The 21,971-nt window shown below is 32.2% G+C and overlaps 1 protein-coding gene across 1 annotated transcript in view; it reads left to right on the top strand.

Annotated features, from left to right (window-relative positions):
* CPNE8 (copine 8) overlaps positions 1-21,971 on the top strand; it is a 176,718-nt gene that overhangs the window by 132,463 nt on the left and 22,284 nt on the right. Inside the window, exons 14-16 of the mRNA XM_074325840.2 lie at positions 1,726-1,772; positions 8,848-9,029; positions 16,102-16,229. Of these exons, the coding sequence (XP_074181941.1) occupies positions 1,726-1,772; positions 8,848-9,029; positions 16,102-16,229 (357 nt within the window). The remainder of the gene's footprint in view (positions 1-1,725; positions 1,773-8,847; positions 9,030-16,101; positions 16,230-21,971) is intronic.

Here is a 21,971-nt window from a genome sequence, read left to right as displayed (position 1 = left end):
AATTTTTAGATTTGCAACACAATAATCACTGTCTTTTATTGTGTTCTTATTATAGCCAGGCATTTACAAATATTTGACTGTAGAATAGAGTAGTATAGAGTTTATGAATATGGTCTTTGAGGTTAGATGTGAATTCAAATTCCAGTACTAGCATTTATTACTCTTGTAGAAAGTTATTACATTTTCTGAGCACAGATTTCTTTGTCTGTTAAAGGAGAATAATAGTATCTTCTTTTAAAAATTATTATAGGTTAATTGATATGCACTATGTAAAAACACACATATAATATATAATGTGTATGTACATAATGTGTATTATATACATATGCAGATGACAGATAGATAGATAGATAGATAGATAGATAGATAGATAGATAGATAGATTTTCTGTAGTTTTTTTGTCAGTCCTTGCTTCATTATTGTGTGCCAGGCACTTGCCCTCTAAGACTTTTGAAACTTGGCTAATGTCAGCAACTGGGTTGTTGGAATTCAAACCCAGTTCTTTCAGACTCAAAAGTTGTAACCTTTCTAATATACCGTCCTACCCTGTATTATAGTGACTTTTCTCACTAGCAGAATGACAAAGCAATGTACTAATGGTGACCATTCTTTTCAGTTTCTTGAAGGGATTTATTATGTCAAAATGTTCTCCCAAATGTCTTCCTATATTCTTTTTATAAAAAAAAAAAAATTAACTCATTTTTGTTCATACTGGTTATGAACCAAATTAACCTATATTCTTCTTAGTCTATAAACCTAATTTCTACTCTGAGAAAAAAATTACCTGATAGCTATAAAGAGAGTCTACTATATTAGATTTTATTAAATGTAAAGCACAAAAGATTCATTCCTTAGGGGGAAAAAATTGTGAGCTTATTTCAATACCTGAGTAGTATTTCAGTATTTTCAGGCTGAATTTTTAAAGGAAGATGGAAATATTACTATACTTAATACTAACAAAATTACAAGGGATCCTTTGCCATAGTACCCGTCATCATCATCATCACCATCACCACCACCCCCACCACCGCCATTTAAACCACAGTTCCAAACTTGAAGTGGTAAATCAACTGTGCAGTGTGTCAGAAGTAATTATTACTAAAAATAGTCTAAGTACACATATTTTCAAATGATTTACTTTTTAAAGTTATTTTTAAATTAGATGTGATTGCAGATAATCCCAGTAATCATATCATAGTCACTTATTTGTGTTTTAATGCCTTCTTTGGTGAGCAAGAGGCAGGATTACATAAAGAATCAGAGGTATAGCCAGAAGAGTGAATTTTTAATGTAAATGTCACCTGTTGGTTTTTATCAGAAAAAAAGAAGGAAAAAAAAACCCAGTGAAATTATTTTGGGTAATTACCATGTGCTGAAAATTAAAATATATAGAACCAATTTTATTGTATAAATATTTATATCTGTAGAAACACACACACACACACACACACACACACACACACACACACACACACACACACACAGAGGAATGCTTTGAATATTGAGGTATAGATCAGTACCTTTGAAGAAAACAGGAAAAAATCATGTGTTTTCAGGATTGTTGAAAATAGTTTAAGAAATGATATTATTAGAAATGACTTGAGTTATGCCACACTTTTAAGGACATAATAATTTCACATTGACTATAGAATAGTTTTAAAACAAATGAAGAATAAATGCTGACATTATTTCGTTACTAATGATTCCTATTTGCTTATATTGTAGAACGCAAATCAATTTCACAGTGGCTATTGATTTTACAGCATCGAATGGTGAGTATTATGACTATCTTCTAATAAAAATTATCAGCAATTAGGTGAAAAATAAATATTTATTTTTATGATGTTTAAATATTTTATTTCCACATTTTCGTACTTTTAAAGTGTTTCATATAAAATTCAGATAATGTTTCTTTTTAATATTATGAATTACTTCAGGTATACAAAAGACTATAGGAAATATAAGTGCCTAGTAGTCCTATTCAAATTTATTAAATATTGTAATATTGTCATTTTTGTTTCACATATTTTATAAAATAAAATTTTATATCTAGTTAATCCCATTGTGTGCCCCTACTCAATTTCTTCTACAATCTCTTCTTCTCCATACATAACTACAATTCTAAACTGTCTCTAATTATAATTCTCATTTTTGTGGTACTTCTGTGTGTCTTAATTTATATAACTGTAATTCAAGTACATGTACCTTATGCAACATGCTTCATTTTTACTCCATTATTTATTTTTAAGAATTATTCATGTTAATACATTTATATTTATATTGAATTAATTTGGAAGAACTGTTACATAATACCCTATGTACAGATATTCATAATTTGTATATCAAACATTTTAAGACAGAGGATATAGTGGACTTTTAATTTTATTTTGAAGTAACTTTGTTTCAAACAGGCCAATCATTTGAAATCAATTATGTATTGTAAGAATATAAATCTTATTATTTAATTTTACCAGAAGTTGCCATCAGTTTCTATTTATCTAGTTTGTTTCTTTTTTTCAAATTGCTTACTATTCTTTGGCTTTCCCATTATACTCCCTTTACTTCAAACATATCTCACATTCACTCACATTTCACAAAATAATAGAATTTTTGGTTAAGAAAGCATCTTAGAGATAACTTACTCAAACTGTCCTTTTACACATATGAGAAAACTCTGATCCAGAAAGTCTTTTTACTAATAAATACATCTTGGCTTCCTAGTACTGGAGTTAGGAATAGAGATGAGAAGACCAGACTCTAATTCAGCTCTCCTTTGACATATATTAAGTTTATTATCCAACATTATTAAAATCATTAAAATCGAGTTAATTATTTTTACTCACATGTTTTATTCAGTAAAATATGGAACATAAAAAAATAACACATAAAGGCCAGCTGGTTTAAAGTGCTAGCTTTTGTTTACTAATGAACATTAGTACAACTAGAAGATTGACTATTTAATAGTAAGACACAGACTACTGAAACTGACAAGAAGAAGTGAACAATCTGAATAAATATATGACAAGAGATTGAATTAATAATGATAATAATAATAATAATAAAACTACCCACAGAATTTATCTGGACCCAGGTCCAGATGGCTTCACTGTATATGGACATGGATATAAAAATTAAAAAAAATGTTTGCAAACTGAATCAAGCAACATAGAAAGAGAATTATACATCCTGACCAAGTAAAATTTATCTCAGGAATGCAAGGTTGGCTTAATATTGAAAAAAACAAATAATGTAACACACTATGTCAATAGAAGAAATGTAAAAACCACATGATCATCTCAATTGACTTAGAAAAAGTATTTAACAAAGTCTAATGTATTTTCATGATAAAAACACTTAACAATCTAGGAGTAGAAATTGACTTACTAATGAAGGGGAAAATACGAAATACCCATAGCTAACATTATACTTAAGGGTGAACAGCTGGATGTTTTTCTCCTTAAGATGAGGAATAGAACAAGAATGTCTGTTCTTGCCACTTCTATTCAACATAGTACTGGATGTTGTGGTCAGGGCAATCAGATGAGAAAAAGAAATAAAAGCTATCCAAATTGGAAAGGAAGAAATAAAATTATTTTTATTTGCAGATGACATAACCTTGTATGTAGATAATCCTAAGTAATTCACTAAAAATATCTTAGAACTAATAAATCAGCTCAGCGAGATTGAAGGATAGATTAATATATAAAATCAATTATTTTTGTATACATTTCCAATGAATGATCTGAAAATGAAATTAATAAAATAATTCCATTTACAATAGTATCAAAAGGAATAAAATCCTTAGGAATAAATTTAACAAAGTGAATCAAAACTTATACTCTAAAATTATATTCCAAAGGAAATTGTTGAAAGGTTAAAGATCCAAATAGGTGGAAAAACAAGCCATGTTTATAGATTGGAAAATTCAACATTGTTAAAATGGCAATATTTCCCAAAATGACTCACATATTCACTGCAATCTCATCAAAAGCTAAAAGGCATTTTTGAAGAAATGAATAACTGACCCAACAGTTCATATGGAATTTCAACAGACTCGAAAGAGGCAATGTAGACTTGGAAAAAATAGTAAAAATTGACATTTCCCGTATTTGAAACTTACTACAAAGCAACAGTAATCAAGGCAGTTGGTGCTGGCATGAAGATAGCTATAGAGATAAATGAAAATAGAATTGAGATTCTATAAATAAACCCGTGTATCTGTGGTTCACTGGTTTTGAGACAGGTACAAAGGCAATTCAATGGGGAAAGAATAGAGTTTTCAACAAATGGTGCTGGGACAACTGGATAGCCACATGCAATAGAATGAAGTTGGACCTTTACCTCATATCATATACAAGTTAATGCAAAATATGTCAAAGACATAAATGTAAGTGTTAAAATTATAAAACCATTAGAAGAAAACATAGGGATACATTTTTATGACCTTGGATTTGGCAATTGATAGTTAGATATGACACTAAAACATGAGCAGCAAAAGAAAAAAAATAGATAAATTGAATTTCATCAAAATTAAAACATCTTTTTGCTTCACAGAACACTATTAACAAAGTGAAAAGACAAACCCAGAATGAAAGAAAGTATTAGCAAATCATATCTCATAGGAGACTTGTACATAGAATGTATAAAGAACTCTTATAATTCAATAGAAAGACAAATGATGCAATTAAAAACAAGAATATACATTTCTCCAGAGATATACAAATGACCAATAACCACATGAAAGGTACTGGGCATACATAGAGATGAGGAAATGCAAATCAAAACCATAATGATATATTATTTCATACCCACTATGATGGCAATAATCAAAACTCAGGTAACAATCAATGTTGGCGAGGATGTGGAGAAATGGAACCTTCGTACACAGCTAGAGAGAATATAAAATGGTGCAGCCACTGGAAAACACTTTAGAAGTTCCTCAAGTTGTTACAGTTACCATATAACTGCAATTCCACTCCTAGATATATATATATATATATATATATATATATATATATATATATATATATATACATATATATGTATATATATATAGAGAGAGAGAAGAGAGATGAAACCATATTTCCACACAACAATGGTCTATGACTATTTATAGCAGCATAATAACAAAAATGTGGAAACAACCCAAATATCCATCAATTCATAAATAAATTTTTAAAATGTTGGTATATTCATACAACGGAATACTATTCAGCAATGAACAATAAAGAAATATGAAGTAGTGAAGCATGCTACATCACAAATAAACTTTGAAATCACTATGCCAAGTGAACGAAGTTGTCACAAAAGACCACATATTATGTGATTCTATTTATATAAAATGTCCAGAATAGCTAAATTAATAGAGACAAAAGGTCGATTAGTCATTGTAGGGCTGGACTGGATTGAGTGATAAGGGAATGATAGTGAATAAGTACAGGGTTTCTTCTTGAGGTGATACAAATGTTCTAAAATTGACTGTAGTGATAGTTATACATATTTGTGAATATACTTAAAACTATTGAATTATACAGTTTAAATTAAGGGTTAATTGTAAGTTAAATTAATTGTATCTCAATAATGCTTTTTTAAAAAAGTCCATCCAAGTATGATTTTTTGGCAAAGCACAGTGTACCTCTAAAAAGAAATCAGATATAAGATTGATAATATTCAAGTTTTAAAATATTGCAAAATCCTTAAGAGTTATAGCTAAGAGTAAGGACTATGGAATCTGTCTGCCTAAATTCATATTTCAAATTTTACCAAGTATTACTGTGTGATTTGGAGCAAGTTATTTAATCTAAAGAGCGGTTATAATAAAAGTACCCATAGGTTTGTTGAAAAAGGATTAATTGGGATAAGAAGTAAGGTGTTCAATACATGGTATATTCCATGCTATTATAATTCTTATTGTTATTAGTTGGGTCCAATGTTATCAACCTGATTTATGTTCATTCTTCATATATATTGTTGCAAATACAGAAGTGATACAAACGTGGTTCCAGATTCAAGGAACTGACCATTTGGCAATTTTTAACTGCCAGTTTGTGTGGTGCAGAACTCAAGAGCCGTAAGAGTGGGAGAGGACAGTGAGGCCTGGAATGAACAAGGAAGGTTGTCTGGTGTACGTGAGGCATAAGCTGAGGAAAAAGTAAATTTCAAGGACAGGGTGGTAACTAGAGAGGTAGGGATAGGAAGGTAGATGTCATTAGCGGTTCAGTGAAGAGACTGGTGTGGATGAAGATGTTAGAAAGAGAAAGGCAACATCTTTCAATGGGTAGGATTGGGCCCTGCTATGTCTGATAGGCTAGGATAGTTAGATGTGCTGGGGTATTAGTGGTATTTTAATTTTAACTTTAAGTTATGGTTTTCTTAGTGAAATAGAATTAATTGCTTTATTGCAACCATTGGGTAACAACTCTACTTATATTTGAGAGTTATGTTAAATAACCCTGTAGTCAAGTAATGGTATTGCTTATCTGTGGCTTCAGTGGACTTTTAACCAAGTGGCAAAATTCCTACTTTAGAAGAAAGTGTCAAAGAAAAATTGTACCAGATGAATTAAACAGGCAAGGAATAATTTATTCAGGACCATCGCTATAGAGATCAAAGCTATTGCAATAAGAGAGAAATGGAACCTAGCTCCTCCAAAACAAAAAAGGTGGGGGGGATTATAAGTGCTTCAGTAAACTCATAGAAAAGTACTGGGGGACATTATAGGGTAGGCTGGCCTGTGTGAATAGGCCACCTGTGCTTGCTGTTTAATAGTTATTGAAGTTAGACTCCTACCCTCCCACAGAGACTAGGCAATAGGGATGCTATCTTTCCAATGATGACATTTAAATGGGCTGGCTTCCAGGTCCTTGAGAAAGACATTCCTGAGTTATAAAAGATTTACATCTCAAAGGGGCAGAGAAAGAATTTACAATTACAAGTTATCTAAAGTAAATCCTCTAAGAAAAGGAGCTCCGCAGGAGAAACATGTCCAAAGTTTTGTCAAGCTGAGGGGAAGGAACATTAAGGCCATTTTGGTCAGAAGGCACATTTTTTAGAGATTTTGTCATGTGCAACCACCCCTTGAATGATGATAACCCTTTGGAATTATAAATGCATTTACACAATAAATTAGTTTTAGAACAAAAATGTTTTGGTTACAATTATATGTATTCTAAACCAAGGGGAGATCTCTATTTTGTTTCTCTCTGGATCTCAAGTGCTTATCATTATTATTTTTCCTTATCAGAACAGAACTATACCCTGAGGCTTTTCTTCAGGCAATGTTTTTAATGTAGACTTGAGCTCTATGTGTTATTACAAGTCCTATTTACCTTTCCATTTTCACTTAAGAAACTAAATGGACTTTCAGGCTGCCTTGTGCTGGTAATTAGGGCAACTCATTATGACTCAGTGTGTTTGAGTGGTAACACATATATTCTCTCTCAAATTCATCGCTATTCAAATGGAACATCCTACCTAAATATAAGCATATTGAAAATTCAGAAGCTTGTGGATGACCCAGACAATAATGACAGTAATAGTTAAACCTAACATTTCTGTGGTGATTTATTATTTTTAATCACTTCCACACACATAATCTCATTTTGTCTTCCCAATAAACACTGGTAGGATTTACTGCAGGCATTTTATAAATGTTGTCCTGCAAATGGCAAGACTCAACTGTGGGTCTTCTGTCTCCTAGTTTAATGTCTAGTTAGAAACTGAATAATTTTTTCAGATCTAGCTATTAAATTACAATGAATTTAAAAATCACCGTACTCTCCTTTTTTAAGTGATATTGGGATACTTCTCAAATGTTTAATTTATGTTTGTATGAACAATAATATAAGTGGAGCCGTGTTAAAATGGAGCCAGAGCTGTCATGCCAGAGGAACTACCTTACATGTCTCATGCTTCAAATCTTTGGAATGTTACAACAGGGCAAAGTAACCTTTAAACTGAGCCTAGGGCAACATGGTGTCCCAAAGAACTATTTATAAAGATAACAGGAAAGCAGTTAACTACTAGACTGATGACTCCCTGGACTGAACTTAAAAACAATGTTTAGAATTGATATCACTATGTTATGTTATCTGCACCAAAGGAAACACCTTCCTTTTGTTGTAATTGTTCCCCTTCCACTTTTTATAAATACCTATTGCCTTTTATTCTAATTGGAACGTTATTTAGACTTCTGCCCAAATTAATGATTCTCAAATAGCTATTCTTCTTTTCTTTTGTATATAATTGTTATAAATTGGTTTGAGCTAAACTGACAATATATGCTAGGGAGAAAGACCTCAAATGCTCCCTCGAATAGCTGTTCTTAACTGGTCTCAAATAGACTCTTGTTGCCTCTCACTTTGAAAGGACTTTTTATTTTCATGTTAACATTTGTGATATTTTTAGGAAGACCTCTTAATTACTCAAACCCATTTAATCAGTTGGGTCCTGATTATAGACCTAAGGATTCAAACTAAAGGCACATGATTTTTTTAAAATAAAGATTACAATAAAAGAAGATTAGCAAAAGTGCTTTTATACTTCTTCTGGATCTGAAATTCAAAAATAGCTTGTGGCACTGACAATGAGGAATAATTTCTGAAACATATCTGCCTATGCTTTGGCATAGCTTTGGGAAACATTCTCCGTGTCTGGTCTAATATGATGAATATTTCTGTGTTAATATCTGTAAATAAATGTTAAAAATTATCTGGTTCACTATGGATGTAGGCAGAAAAAAATGTACTTTTAAATGTTTCATTCTGAAATAGGTATCAAGAAAAATATTGTCAAAAATATATATATTTATCCTGATCATTCATGTTTGAAATATTTTTCTGTTATCAGGCAACCCTGCCCATCCCACTTCTCTCCACTACATAAATCCTTATCAACTGAATGCCTATGGTATGGCACTGAAAGCAGTGGGAGAAATCGTTCAAGATTATGACAGTGATAAAATGTTCCCAGCTCTAGGTTTTGGTGCAAAGCTACCTCCAGATGGAAGGATATCTCATGAGTTTGCATTGGTAAGAATACATCAAAAGGCTTTGATATTTTGAAAAAAAAGTTGGATTTTTAAATATTGGTTCACAATTTATGCTTTAGTCAATCATGTAGCAAGCTTTTGTGACTATAGACTCAGCTTAATTTTCTTAAATGATTGATTTAGGAGTGTGGCATTTATCGGGGGGAAAAAAGTTAAATAGATTAGCAGTAAATCTACCTAAAGTACATTTCATTTACAAATAGGGAGTCTTTATTCTGGTTATCTATTGCTTCATAACAAAACTCCCTAGAAGTTAGAGATGTAAACCTCACCATTCCATCATAGTCATGATTTGTGGGTCAGGAATTTGAGGAGAATACAATGGGGGATGCTTTCTTTGTGTGTGTGTGATGTCTGGGGCCTCACCTGGGATGGCTTGAATGGCTAGAGATGACTGGAATTGTTCAGCTGAAGCCATGTATCTGGGCTTGTTTCGGGCTGTCACTTGGAATCCCCTGTTCTCCATGTTGTGTCTCCTGGGCTAGCACGCCTCCTAAGATAGCATCTTTGCTATGTCTGATGCCTGAGCTGGGATGGCTAAAATAGCTGGGATGCTTGGACATCTCTCCCTCTTTCTACATATAACTTGTCCATGAGGTTATTATGGGCTTCATTACAGTTGGTCTCATGATAATAATTTCTTACATGACAGCCAGCTTCCCCAGAGTGAACATTACAAAAGGCTGGGGCAGAGGTTGTAGGGCTCTTTATATATATCATCACATCCTTGGAAGTCCCAGAACATTCCTTCTGCCACATTCTCTTGGTCAAGCAAGTTACTAAGGCCAGCCCAGTTTCAAGGTAGGGCAAGTAACTTTTACCACTCAGGGAGAGGCGGATCAAAAAATGTATAGATACTCTTAATCTACCGAAAGTGCATCTGATTTATAAATCTTCCCAATGACATCTCCTAAAATGGCATTTCAAATTTAAAGACCTAGCCGTGGCTGGAATTAAGGTTTGTAAATGTGAAGCAATACTTATGATTATAATGAATTAAAATTTCAATATAATGGAATAGAAATGGCTGGAATAAAAATGCTTCTCTAGTTAATATTTAATTTACATGGATCTACTTCCATATTGCATGATTGCAGATAAGCAATGGGCAGCAGTCTGTCTTCAAAAATAAACACACAGTTATTACTGACAGGTTCAGTCAGCCTTATTCTCATATGCACTCTCAAATAAATAATGGGAAAATCAATATAGGATGGTGAGCTACCATTTTGGAAAAAATGTAGGTTTTCCTAATAGAAGTGCCTCCCTAGCTTACCCCACATGTTGCAGCAAGGAAATAAAGTCTCCCATCAATATTTTTGTAGGTCTTTGTTGTTGTTTTTATTCTTATTACAAAAGCAATGCATAATCTTTATAGGAATTTTTAAGTTCTGCAAGCAAAATGGACAAAAGTAAATAATAATAATACAATTTATTAAGTAATTACTGAGTTTTGATCTAAGTATATTATACTCATTTTTTTACTTAATAAAATTCCTCATTTCATAAAATTCTTATGGGGTAGGTATATCTTGGCTGTCACATTGCATCATTCTAGCAAGTGCCATTCATATTGAATACAGTAAGTGTGCACCCAAGAATTATATAACTCAGCTCAGAGGCTCAGAGGTTGAACCAGGGTTCCAAAGGACAGGACTTGAACACAGATCAGGCTTATTTTAGAATCCATGCTCTTAACCAACTACTAATCACATTTTGTAAAAGTACCTATAATACAGCTACTCAGAAATGTGCTTTGTTAAATATATATATGTGTATATATATGTTTTTTTCCAGAAGCTTTTAAGCGATATTTCATTTTTCTTAAATGTATGTTTTTTAATATTTTAAGTATTTTAATATGTTTATTTCTGTACTTATCCTTGCTTTTCTATTTCATCACCCGCACAGTTTCTGAAAAGTTTGCTGGAGGGTTTAATTCTTTCTCCATGAAATAGTCCACATGGCACACTCCCAATGTCATGTGAAAATAAGTATCTGTTGGGGTTTTGTGTCTTAGAGAATTAAAGTCTCCCAGTAATTTATAAGATCATGAAAATCACTCATGTGATCCTAAGTCTGAAGTGCCTCCGGAAAAAGGTTACGAGCTATTTTAAGCCTAAGAAAATGAATAATTTTGTTAAACTAAATGAGGTTTATTAATTTTCCTTCCATAAGTTTTTTCTCACCCTTGTGTATGATTTTTTCCCTTTATCTCTCCATCTAATCCTCTTCTTTTCTGCTTTTTCTACCTCCATTTCATTCCTTGTAACCAAACCTATGCAAATATCTGCTGATAAAGAAGACTTTTTTCTTGTTTGCATCTTAAACTGTTCTTTGAACCCAACTCAAATCCTTATAGAGTCATACCCCTTTAATTTATGAAAAATAGTCTCCCAAATGGATAATGAAACCAACAATCATGATGTTGATGATGATGATAATGCTTCAACTTTAATATTACTTAATTGTTATAACACTTTAATTTTTTTGAAAGCACTTTTGTTTTTTTGAAAAACTTAGCTAGCAAAGGTTAAGTGGATCTTCAGTGAGACAGTATTTGACTTGATTTCAGCTGAAGTATTCTATATTTACCTCAACCTAAAAAACTGCAATATACATCCTGTAAGTGCCAAAAATAGCAAATACAAAAACTTCAGTCCCATGTCACTCTGCACTTAATGTTAGCAAACTTGCAGGTTTCCCTGGTAAGAATTTGTGATATGCATTCACAACCATTAATCTATTTATCAAATAATCTTCAGATGGCAAAGGAGGCCTTTGAAAAAAAAAATCCCTAGTTGGTGTTTTGGGTTAGCTCCAACCCTGAAATTGAGCTTTGGTGAATCTAAAGGATCTTAGGTAAACCCCAGCTTTTCATGTGAAATTTGTATAAGAACCAATGTAGTCAGAAAAGAACAGGGGTTGAGGAAGTGAGGGGGGAGGGAAAAGGAGGGGGAAGCAGGGGAGAGGAAGGGAGGGGAGGGGAGGGGAGGGGAGGGGAGGGGAGGGGAGGGGAGGGGAGGGGAGGGGAGGGGAAGGGAGGGGAGGGGAGGGGAGGGGAGACTTTCTAGTAGTGCCAGGCTAGCACTTTCGGTTGTGAAAAGGTTGAATCACTGCTCTTCTCTCATGATTCTTGATGACTCCTTACGGTGTTATAACTGAAAATATGTGCAGGGCTTTAGAGGAAGTATTTGTAATGGGCACGTGGCCAGTGACCCATAAAAGGCCTTCTGCATTGATCAGTAGAGAAATGCTATACCTGTCCAAGCGATTTCTCCTACTAAATAATGTAAAAGCACTTGCATGCTTTTCACTTATTTTGGCATTTATAGGAATCTATGCAATTTAATATTTATGTATCTGCTTTTTCTTTCCACTAGATGCTAACAGTGTAACAACCAAGGGTCCTTAACACACTGTATGCACAAAAGAGCAGTTTAGTAGATGTTTGTTTATTGAGTTAAGGGGAAAATTCTCTCAGCTTTCCCCCACAGTAAGCAATCAATCTCTGAGCAGCAACAGTTTCAAAGAGTAACTGCAATAACAGCCCCTGAGAGTTTCTCTTCAGTAGCATTTTGTCAGCATGTTAGCCCTGTTGAAAAATATTATAGGCTGTGGTAACAATAGACTATAGACTTGTTGCCCAGAACTGAATCTAACTTCCCAATTACAGTCCCTCGGGGAGCCAAGTGGAGGGATAGTGGGTGAAAGCTGGAGCCCTTCCCACTTAAGTCTGCCCAGTGGGATTATTGCTCATTTTGAATTCTGTTTTATATATTATTATGTGCTCCACAAATTGACATTCATTATATTAATAAATGGAAAATGTTGTGGACATATAAAATAGAGCATCCATTGCCATCTTCATTACTATGAAACAAAATTGAGTGCTCTTATTTTCAAAACGTCCTGTGTTTTTTGTGCTGGATCCACATACGAGTTTATATTACTTTGTTTTAAGAAGCAAAAACTAATTCCTGGCATGATTATTTTAAGAAATGAGTCTTTTAAAAGACTTAAAAAAAGATTTATAACTCATTACAACTTTGTTATTAAGAGGAAAAATCTCATTTTAATGGTTGTAAATTATTTAAAATAATCCTGATATAATGCAAAGCATGTACTTAGAAGAATGTATAATTTGATGTAATTAAGTATTCTTATCATCCAAGGCATATGAGAAAATCTTAGAGAAATTTATTATGGAATTAGGACTAATACAGAAATCAGTGCTTTAAATATTCCATAATGATGAATGGAACATCCAAAGATTATCTTTCTACTAAGAAAAATGAAATAAGTGAGAAAAATGGTGACCTTGTAATTTCAATTCCATAGAAATAGAGGAAATAGTTTTATAGAAATATAAACCCCAGCCAATTGTCTTAAAAAAGACAATCAAAAAGTAGCTTAGAATTATTCTGTTTGTAATTATTTCTTTAAGGCAGACATATAATACGTTTTTATGCCCAAAATCAATAATCATTTTTAATTTTAATTACCTTCATGCTTTTCAAAGGAAAAGAACACTGTAAAATTTTACTTAAAAGGAAAGTTAAATAGGTCAGCTCAGATTAATATCAAAACCCACCATTAATTGCTTTGTGCTAAATATTAAACTTGTACATTTTAATTTCAATCAATTGATGTAACCAATTTTATAATATAAAGAAGTCTTTTATTATTTTTATGTTTTTAAAAATTTACATGAGGGTTAATTAATAAAAAGTTGGAAGAAAAGAAGCAAACAAAAGAAAAAAGTGGGTATAAATTCTTCTCTCACAAATGGCAAAATTGAAGTTGTTGGTACCAGCTGGCTTAGTTTCCTAAGATCCACAGTCTTTCAAAATGTTTAGGATTTCATAACATGGTGGCATAGTGGTTGGTCTCTAGAGTTAGTCTGTATGGATTCAAATACTAGCCCTCTCACTGGTGTGACTTTTGGGTAAAATATCTAAGCTCTCAGTGCCTTAGTTCCTTCATCCGTAAAGTGGGGATAATAACAGTGTTTTATCTACTTTTTTAGAGTTGTTATAAAAAACTAATGTATATAAGTATTTTTAAATAAAGCTTGGTATTAGATGTTCAATTTTAGTTATAAATTAGCAGTTATTGTAATTGTTCACATAAAAACATACATGCTAAAATTATTGCTATGTTAAAGTATAGTTATTGTCCTTTCTGTTTTTAAATATATCTACAAATTTTATTTCTATCCCCTTCCCTTTGAGAGGTGGAGCCTAATTCCCCTTCCTTTGAGTACGGGCTATACCTAGTGACTCATTTCTAGCAAATAGATTAACACAGAAGTAATGGTATGCAACTTATGAGACCAGCTTATGAAGGCATTGGGACTTTTGCCTTGCTCTCTTTCTTGGATCGTTCATTCTGGTGAAGTTGATGGACATGTTGTGTGAACACCTAAGCAGCCCTATGGAGAGTCCTTGTTGGCCCTCTAGCAGTAGCTGCATAAGTGAGCCTTCTAGGAAGCAGATCTTCCAGCTCTGGTCAAGCTTTTAGATGGCAACATCTGTACTTGACTGAAAACTAATGAGAAATTCTGAGGGAGAACCACCTGGCTAAGCTGCTGCTGCATTCCTGACACCCCAAAAATGTGTGAAAAAATAAATGCTTAATGTTTTAAGCCACTGACTTTTGGGGTAATTTGCTACATAACAATAGATAACTAATACACTGCCTTATTTGTGAAATCTGGGCTAGGAGAATTCAAGCTAATAATAACAGAGCATTCAAGGTATGACAACGCTAGACCAGGTCTCCTAAGGGGAATTTCCCCCTTACCTCAACGGTGCCCTACTGGGTACTCTTTTTCAGAATACGAACTCCTTGGTGACAAGCTCCATTTCCCTTGAGCAAAATAGATGTATTTCTTTGATTCTTTCTACCTTGTCTTGATATTTCTCATACCAAATTCCATTCTCTCTGACCCTTTCTCCAGTTAGGGTTATCAAGTATGACCTGAAAATGTTCATGTGGCAGATATGTTACATTTTTTCTTCTGTAAGGTAAAAATTAAATGGATAACATTTTATTTTTAATTTTAATACATTGCTACAGAAACTTGGGAAATATAGAATAAAGAGTGAAATACAAGTCACCAATTACCATATTTTGCAGTGTATAATGTGCTCCTGTGTATAGTGTACACCCACGTTTTTGGTCCAGACTTTCAGGGGGGAAAAAAATCTTTCATTTTAATTCAAATTTTTATTTGTTTACATTTAGGTACTTGTTTTTTGTATTATAAAGGGATTTCTGCATTTATTTTTTAACCTATTATGGTACAAGAAATTTTATGTAATAATTACAAAGCACAAGAACAAATATAAGGAACAAGAAATGTTATGTACCAGTAATAAATTTATGATATTTATTCATCATAGAAGGCCAAGAACTCTTCATCATTGTAAGTTCAACAAAACAATTATCATTTTCCAGGGTATTATTTTGTATACGGATATCATTATTGATTTCTAGAGTTACACTTTTAACTTGTAAGCATAAATAAAAGAATTAAAAACATTTATGTAGATGCGGAATTAGTACTACCCATATATAATGCACATCCTTATTTTTTCCCTCACAAATTTGGGCAAAAAACAGCACATTATACACGGCAAAATATGGTACATAACCACCCAGAGTTAACCACTCAGTGTTTTATTTACTTTTTTTCAAGGTTTTTATGTGTTCATCTCTACATATAGAAAGACCTGTGTAAAATTAAGACACTATTTATTACAGAACGTTGTGATATTCAGCTTCTCAAGATTATATAGTATTTTCTCTTGCCCCATTTTTGAACAGTATCCATTTTAGTGATTGCACATTATATCACCACATCACAATCAATGTAATATATTGTAACCTATTGTTGACCACTTACATTATTTTTTTGCGATTACAAATATATAAATGAGTGTTCTTTCAAAAATTATTTATGAGTATCAGTGTTTATTATTCTTTTTCAATTGATTGTTATAGACACTATTAAGTTTTTACTGATTTTTGCCTGTAATGTTCTACAGAATGGGAACCCTCAAAACCCCTACTGTGATGGCATTGAAGGCGTCATGGAGGCTTATTATAGGAGTCTGAAATCTGTACAACTGTATGGGCCAACCAACTTTGCTCCTGTAATTAATCACGTAGCGAGGTAAGTGGAAATACACAACATATTTATTCTAGTGTACTGGACCATAGTAAAATCATTACATGATTGTTATCATGACCCCACAGATAACAGTTGTTTCCTTCTAACTTACCTCCAACAGAGTGAGGAAAAAGATATACAGTAGAAAGCATCTCCAATGAGCTATCATGATACTTGGCTAAAAATTTACATTGAAATCTCAAGTGAAGAAATATACACTGGGTTATGTTAGGACCTGCATTTGTTCAGCCAAAGAAAAAAATTTTTTTCTTTGAAAAGGCATCCACGAGAGCAATAACAAGATCAATCATGATCTGAACTGTGTAAATTATTCATGTCTAATATCATGTTTCATAGTAGCATAGAAGTAATAAGAAACTGAACTCCATGAAAATGACCAAAGCCATTCAGTGATATATATGGCACATTATTTTCATCCCTCTGAAATTAATATAATAGCAAATGTTACAAGTTCTCAGAGCTCTACCTGTATATAATACAGAGTTTTGAGATCAGAATATAATTGCTTATGATTCCAAGTACATGTTCTGGAAAAAAAATTTAATGTGAAAATCTATACATATTTGCTTATCATTTCTTCATTAGTGCATAAATTAATTAGACTTCACTTTCATAATTCCTAAAAAGTTTGACGTGACCCAATTGCTAATTCTATGAAAGCTTGCCTTATTTTTAGATAATCGAAAAATTATAGCTCTTATATTCTTCCTAATATTCAATCAGCACTTAAAAAATTACTACATTTGGATCAGTTTATCAATGCACAAAGGCAATATGAAACCTCAGTTCTCTGTTGGAAGGTTCTGGAAGTTTACCATGTCCCTATTGGACATCATGAGCAACTTAAATGTGTTCTACTTTCCATTATCTGGGACATAGACAAGATGCTAAAATACCCTGGCACCCAGGACTGACCCCAGTGGAACTCTCCTCTGAGATTCCACCTCAGGTTGATAATGATTTATCAATGACCATTCTCTGAGTGTGACCCTATAACGCAGGTTTTCAAACATTTTTATCCACAATCTGTACTAAGTTATAAATCTTACATCTCAACATTGGACACACACAAGTAAAAAAAAAAAAAGGTTATTTATGAAATAATATTTATTATCTCATATTTTCTCTTTATTTCCATGGTATCTTATTCTTTCCTATTTTTTTTTTAATGCAAGTCTTAACCCACAAAATTGATTTCAAAATCTACTAGTGGTTCATTACCTGTAATTTGAAAAACATAGCCTAGCTTATTGTATTAGCCTATATAAGTAATGTTATCTGCACTCTATTTTCCTTGTGTTTTTGATAGCTGTCAAATAAAGCACAATCAAAAAAATATTAATGCACAATAAATTATAGTCAACGCTCACTTTCACATACTACCATACAGTAGATCACTGTTTTCTATACAAAGATAAGAGGAAAATGATAGGACTTATTTTGTGTGAACTCATGCTGGTTATTATAGATATTCTCATCAGTGCTTACCAATTAATTTTGTATTTTTGTCCTGGTATATGTCTACTTTAAAAGTTAGACTTTTAGATAAACAATTTCTAGGTGCATTTCTGTATACCATTTAAAACTACAGGCTCCACATGGTTCTGTTACCATTTTTTATATTTTTTCCAGCATTTTAAAAATTCTCAAATATAGGGATAGTCGCCAGCTAAGATTTTCAGGATCTTTGAAAATAATCCGGGATGTAATAATTTCTTATTGTGGTTTTTTAATGAGAGAAAATAAGAAACCCAGTAAGATATTGCTTTTGGGGAATCATTTCTTCCTTCCAATACAATTTGAAGTTTCATATATCTAGCATTTCTTATTATGACTCTATATAAGAAATGTCTTTCTCTTTTATCTTTGAGAGTTTTGTTTTATTTTTAAGTTTTTATTCAGACAATTTCTGTCTGACCCAAAATTATCAAGTAAAAGACAAGTTACTACTTATTTCTAAGATGTTTGTACATTTGTCACTCTTAAATGTATTTCAACTGTACTTCACCATGCCTATCATACAGGAGGTAAGTACTCACCAAATGTCTAATAAATAAATTATGTGTGTGTTACAATAGTTGTCATTAAAAATTGTTTTTTGGAAAGTCAAAAGCAAATATTTTTTCCATACTTTCTTATTTGCTTGATTTTTGTTCCCTTTCAAAAAGTGAGTTTATTGGTAAAAACATAGTTATTTATAATACCTTTCTATAAGCATCTTGATAAATGCTAACTCTTACTCTTTTTGAAAAATAATAATTTTAAGTGCATGCTTATTTCTAGAACTAAAATCTATGTCATAAGACTATTGACTTTTGAGCTACTAATAATGAGATAACAACACAGTGAAATAGTCAAGACTCAAGGCATCAAGTTTGCAAAACTTGAAGGTTATTTTTGCTATTCTGGGGCTTTCCAATCCCCTGCCTCTAATTTTCTGCCTTCTCCGTCCTTGTTTCACAGAGTTGTCCAGGGAAGAGCATTTCAAATAATGTAAAAAAAAAAATCCTACTCAACAGCTATTGATGCCTTGTCACAAATTTAAGTTCAAACACTTTAGTATTCAAGAACTTCCAATCTCCAACTACCATTCGCCCATCCAACATCATTTTTCCTCCATGCTCTCCCAAATGTACTACAATTCAGTCATAGAGAATTGCTACTTCTGGTCTGTGATGTCATTCCATATATAGCTCTCACAGCACTCACTAATTTGATCCTACTCCATTGTTACATATAGATCTTTTCCAAATTGAAGAGAGGAAATGAGATTTAACCTCACAATACTTTATACTGAGAAATCCATACCTCTTTAATTGAATTTTCTGTATGCCATACATTATGAGTATATTTTAATAAATAAGGCTATAATAGGAAACTACTGATAATCCTTAGTCAATCTTAATGACCTGTGGGAAATATGATTGTGACTGATATTTGCTATATCAGTCAGGGTTCACAGGGGAAATGGAACCAATAGGATCTACATGTATAGATAGATATATAGATAAAGAGATTGATTTTAAAGGATTGGCTTATGCAGTGGTAGGTGCTGGCAAGTCATAAATTTATAGTGCAAGCTGGCAGTTTATAAACTCAGGCAGGGTTTGATATTGTTGCAGTCTTGAGTCAGAATTCTTTTTTCTCCAGGAAACTAGTTTTTGTTACGTCCGTCAGTTGATTAGGTGAGGCCCACCCACATTATCAAGGAATTTTGTTTCCTTAAAGTCATCTGATTGTAGATGTTAACCACATCGACAAAGTACCTTCATAGTAATACCTTGATTGGGGTTTAACTAAATAACTGGATCTTATAACCTAGACAACTTGACACATTAGACTAACCATCACATCTACCAAAAGAAATGTATTACCATTATGTTGTAAATTGAAAACAAATTTAAAATCAAAGAAATACTTCTAGTTCCTGCTGTATATGAGCGTAATAATATATTTAATGTCTATAGCACTATATTTAAACCTCATTAATTAATAACAGTAGGAAGAAAAATGTTAAGGAAATCATATGTTTGTAGATACGTCATTTGACTAAAATGGAGGTTTACTCATCCCTTGATTGATCTCAGTTTCCTCTTGGATATGGCAATTACTATTTTCACATTCCTGTTTAGGTCATTTTTTCCAAAGGTTTATTTTCATACCTCAATAATTTAAAATTATCTGTAATACATTTGTTGGTATATTTGACCAATTTATTACTTCACAAATAAACAAATATACCAATGAAAATATCAATTATCTTTTCAGTCTATCATGAAAATGTCACTATTTTTTTTTTGCTTGACTTAAATAATATTCACTGTTTCCCAACTGATAGTCCTTTTTTTTTCCTGTGTCTAACCAATTACTGGTTTTGAGGCTGTCACATTCTAGTTTTTAGAGGGATCTATCAATTTCTAATTATTGGCCAATTTTTTTCTTTTTTTTTTTTTCTGATACTGAGAAAGATCAGGATCCAGATAATCAGCTAAAGTTAATTTTCACTTTTCAGGATATAACATTTCTTTATTTTGGAATGTCCATAACTAATTTTCAAATTAATCTAAAGAATGTGTTGTATTTCTTTCATCTGTGTGATCAATAATAATAAAATCAAAATAACAGTCATTATTGAGCTCATAATCTATCTCAGGCAACATGTTTAGTGCTATAATGTAGATTATTTATTTTAATCTTCGTAACTCTAAGAGGTGACAAGAGTGTGTTATTCGCAATTTACTATTACAAAGTAGATATGTAGAGTGGCCATTTGCGGTGGAGCTAAAATTCCAAACAAAATAATCTGATTTCAGATTACTATGTAATAATGCCTTGCATACTTAAACCTTTTCATCTCTGCTACAGAGGTAAAGACACACAAAAGAAAGTGCAACAAAACAACCTGTTATGTGGACACAGTTGGTCACTTCATTATACTGCCAAAAGTAGTTTGGAAAACAACTTAGTAACATAAACATTGCTGTGTTACTTTGTATTGAACTGTTTAAACGTATCCCTTTATATAGCAAGAAGATTTAATTCATTGCGTATGTCAAAATTAAACTACTTAAACATTCTGAGTCAGTTAATTGTTTTGTTGCCCTCTCTAGTCCTGTGAACTAATGAGCGGAAAGAATATTCCACAAATCTGAGCCAACCATTTATGAGTTTCTAAAAAACAATCCCAGAAACCTATTTCACAAAGACTCCAAAGAAATGTGTTTTTTGAGCACCAAAACCCTGAGAAAGCTAACCTGTCTTTCAGATTTGTCAGAGTAATATTAAAATATAACTTACAGATTGCCTATATAGGTAAAAAGACTGTGGGCTTTCAATAATAAGAATTTTATTATGCAATTTATAAAAGGCTTCATCATTAGGTTCCTTTAAGAAGCAGGCTTATTTAATACATTTAAAATATAATTTGAATCTGTAAGTCTGTATATCAGTGCTACCTTTTTGAAGATTAGGATGTGATCAGCATCTAACTTTCTACTTTCTACATTTCTGTAGCATTTAAATTACTTTATCATGAATACATAATACTTTTAGTATAAAATATGATTTTGTTTGAAATTTAGATTAACTAGCAAAGTGAAACGGTATGTGAATGTGTAGAGTAAATACCAGAAGAACAATGAGTAGTTTAAAATGATTGATTTATGGTGCTGATGATGATAAAGACTAAAATGAATTGAATAGTTCTTATGTAGAGGGGAATTTATTTTCAAAGCAGTGTATCTAAGCAATAGTGAGAGCCACACATAAACTCATATATCTTTGTACAGCATTAATTTTCTTCAGTTAAGAAATATAAAGCATTAAAATAAGCACATATTTATTATAAAGTAAAATGCAAATTTCTATGAACTTTAAGATAAAACAACAAATTCAGAGAAATTCCTAGTTTACTATATGTGCTTCACACTCTAGCCCTAACTCTCTTGGTAATATGACTATATTCTCCACGTCTTTTGTGACTCAAAAGAAAACCAAAATGCAAATGAGTTAAATGCACCAATCAAAAGATATATAGTGGCTGAATGGTTAAAAATACAAGATCCAACTATATGCTGTCTATAAGACACTAAACTTAGATTTAAGGACCAACATAAGCTGAAAATGAAGGGATAAAAAGCTATTCCAGGCAAATGTTAACCAAAAGAGAGCAGGCAGGGGTGTCTATATTTATATCAGATAAAATAGAATTTAAGTCAAAAACTG

This window comes from Rhinolophus sinicus, chromosome 1, assembly GCF_057876585.1.
Source record: "Rhinolophus sinicus isolate RSI-liver-muscle chromosome 1, RSI-T2T, whole genome shotgun sequence".
Lineage (NCBI taxonomy): Eukaryota > Metazoa > Chordata > Mammalia > Chiroptera > Rhinolophidae > Rhinolophus > Rhinolophus sinicus.
The sequence above is the reverse complement of the archived record's forward strand: the minus strand, read 5'-3'. Positions and strand labels throughout refer to the sequence as shown.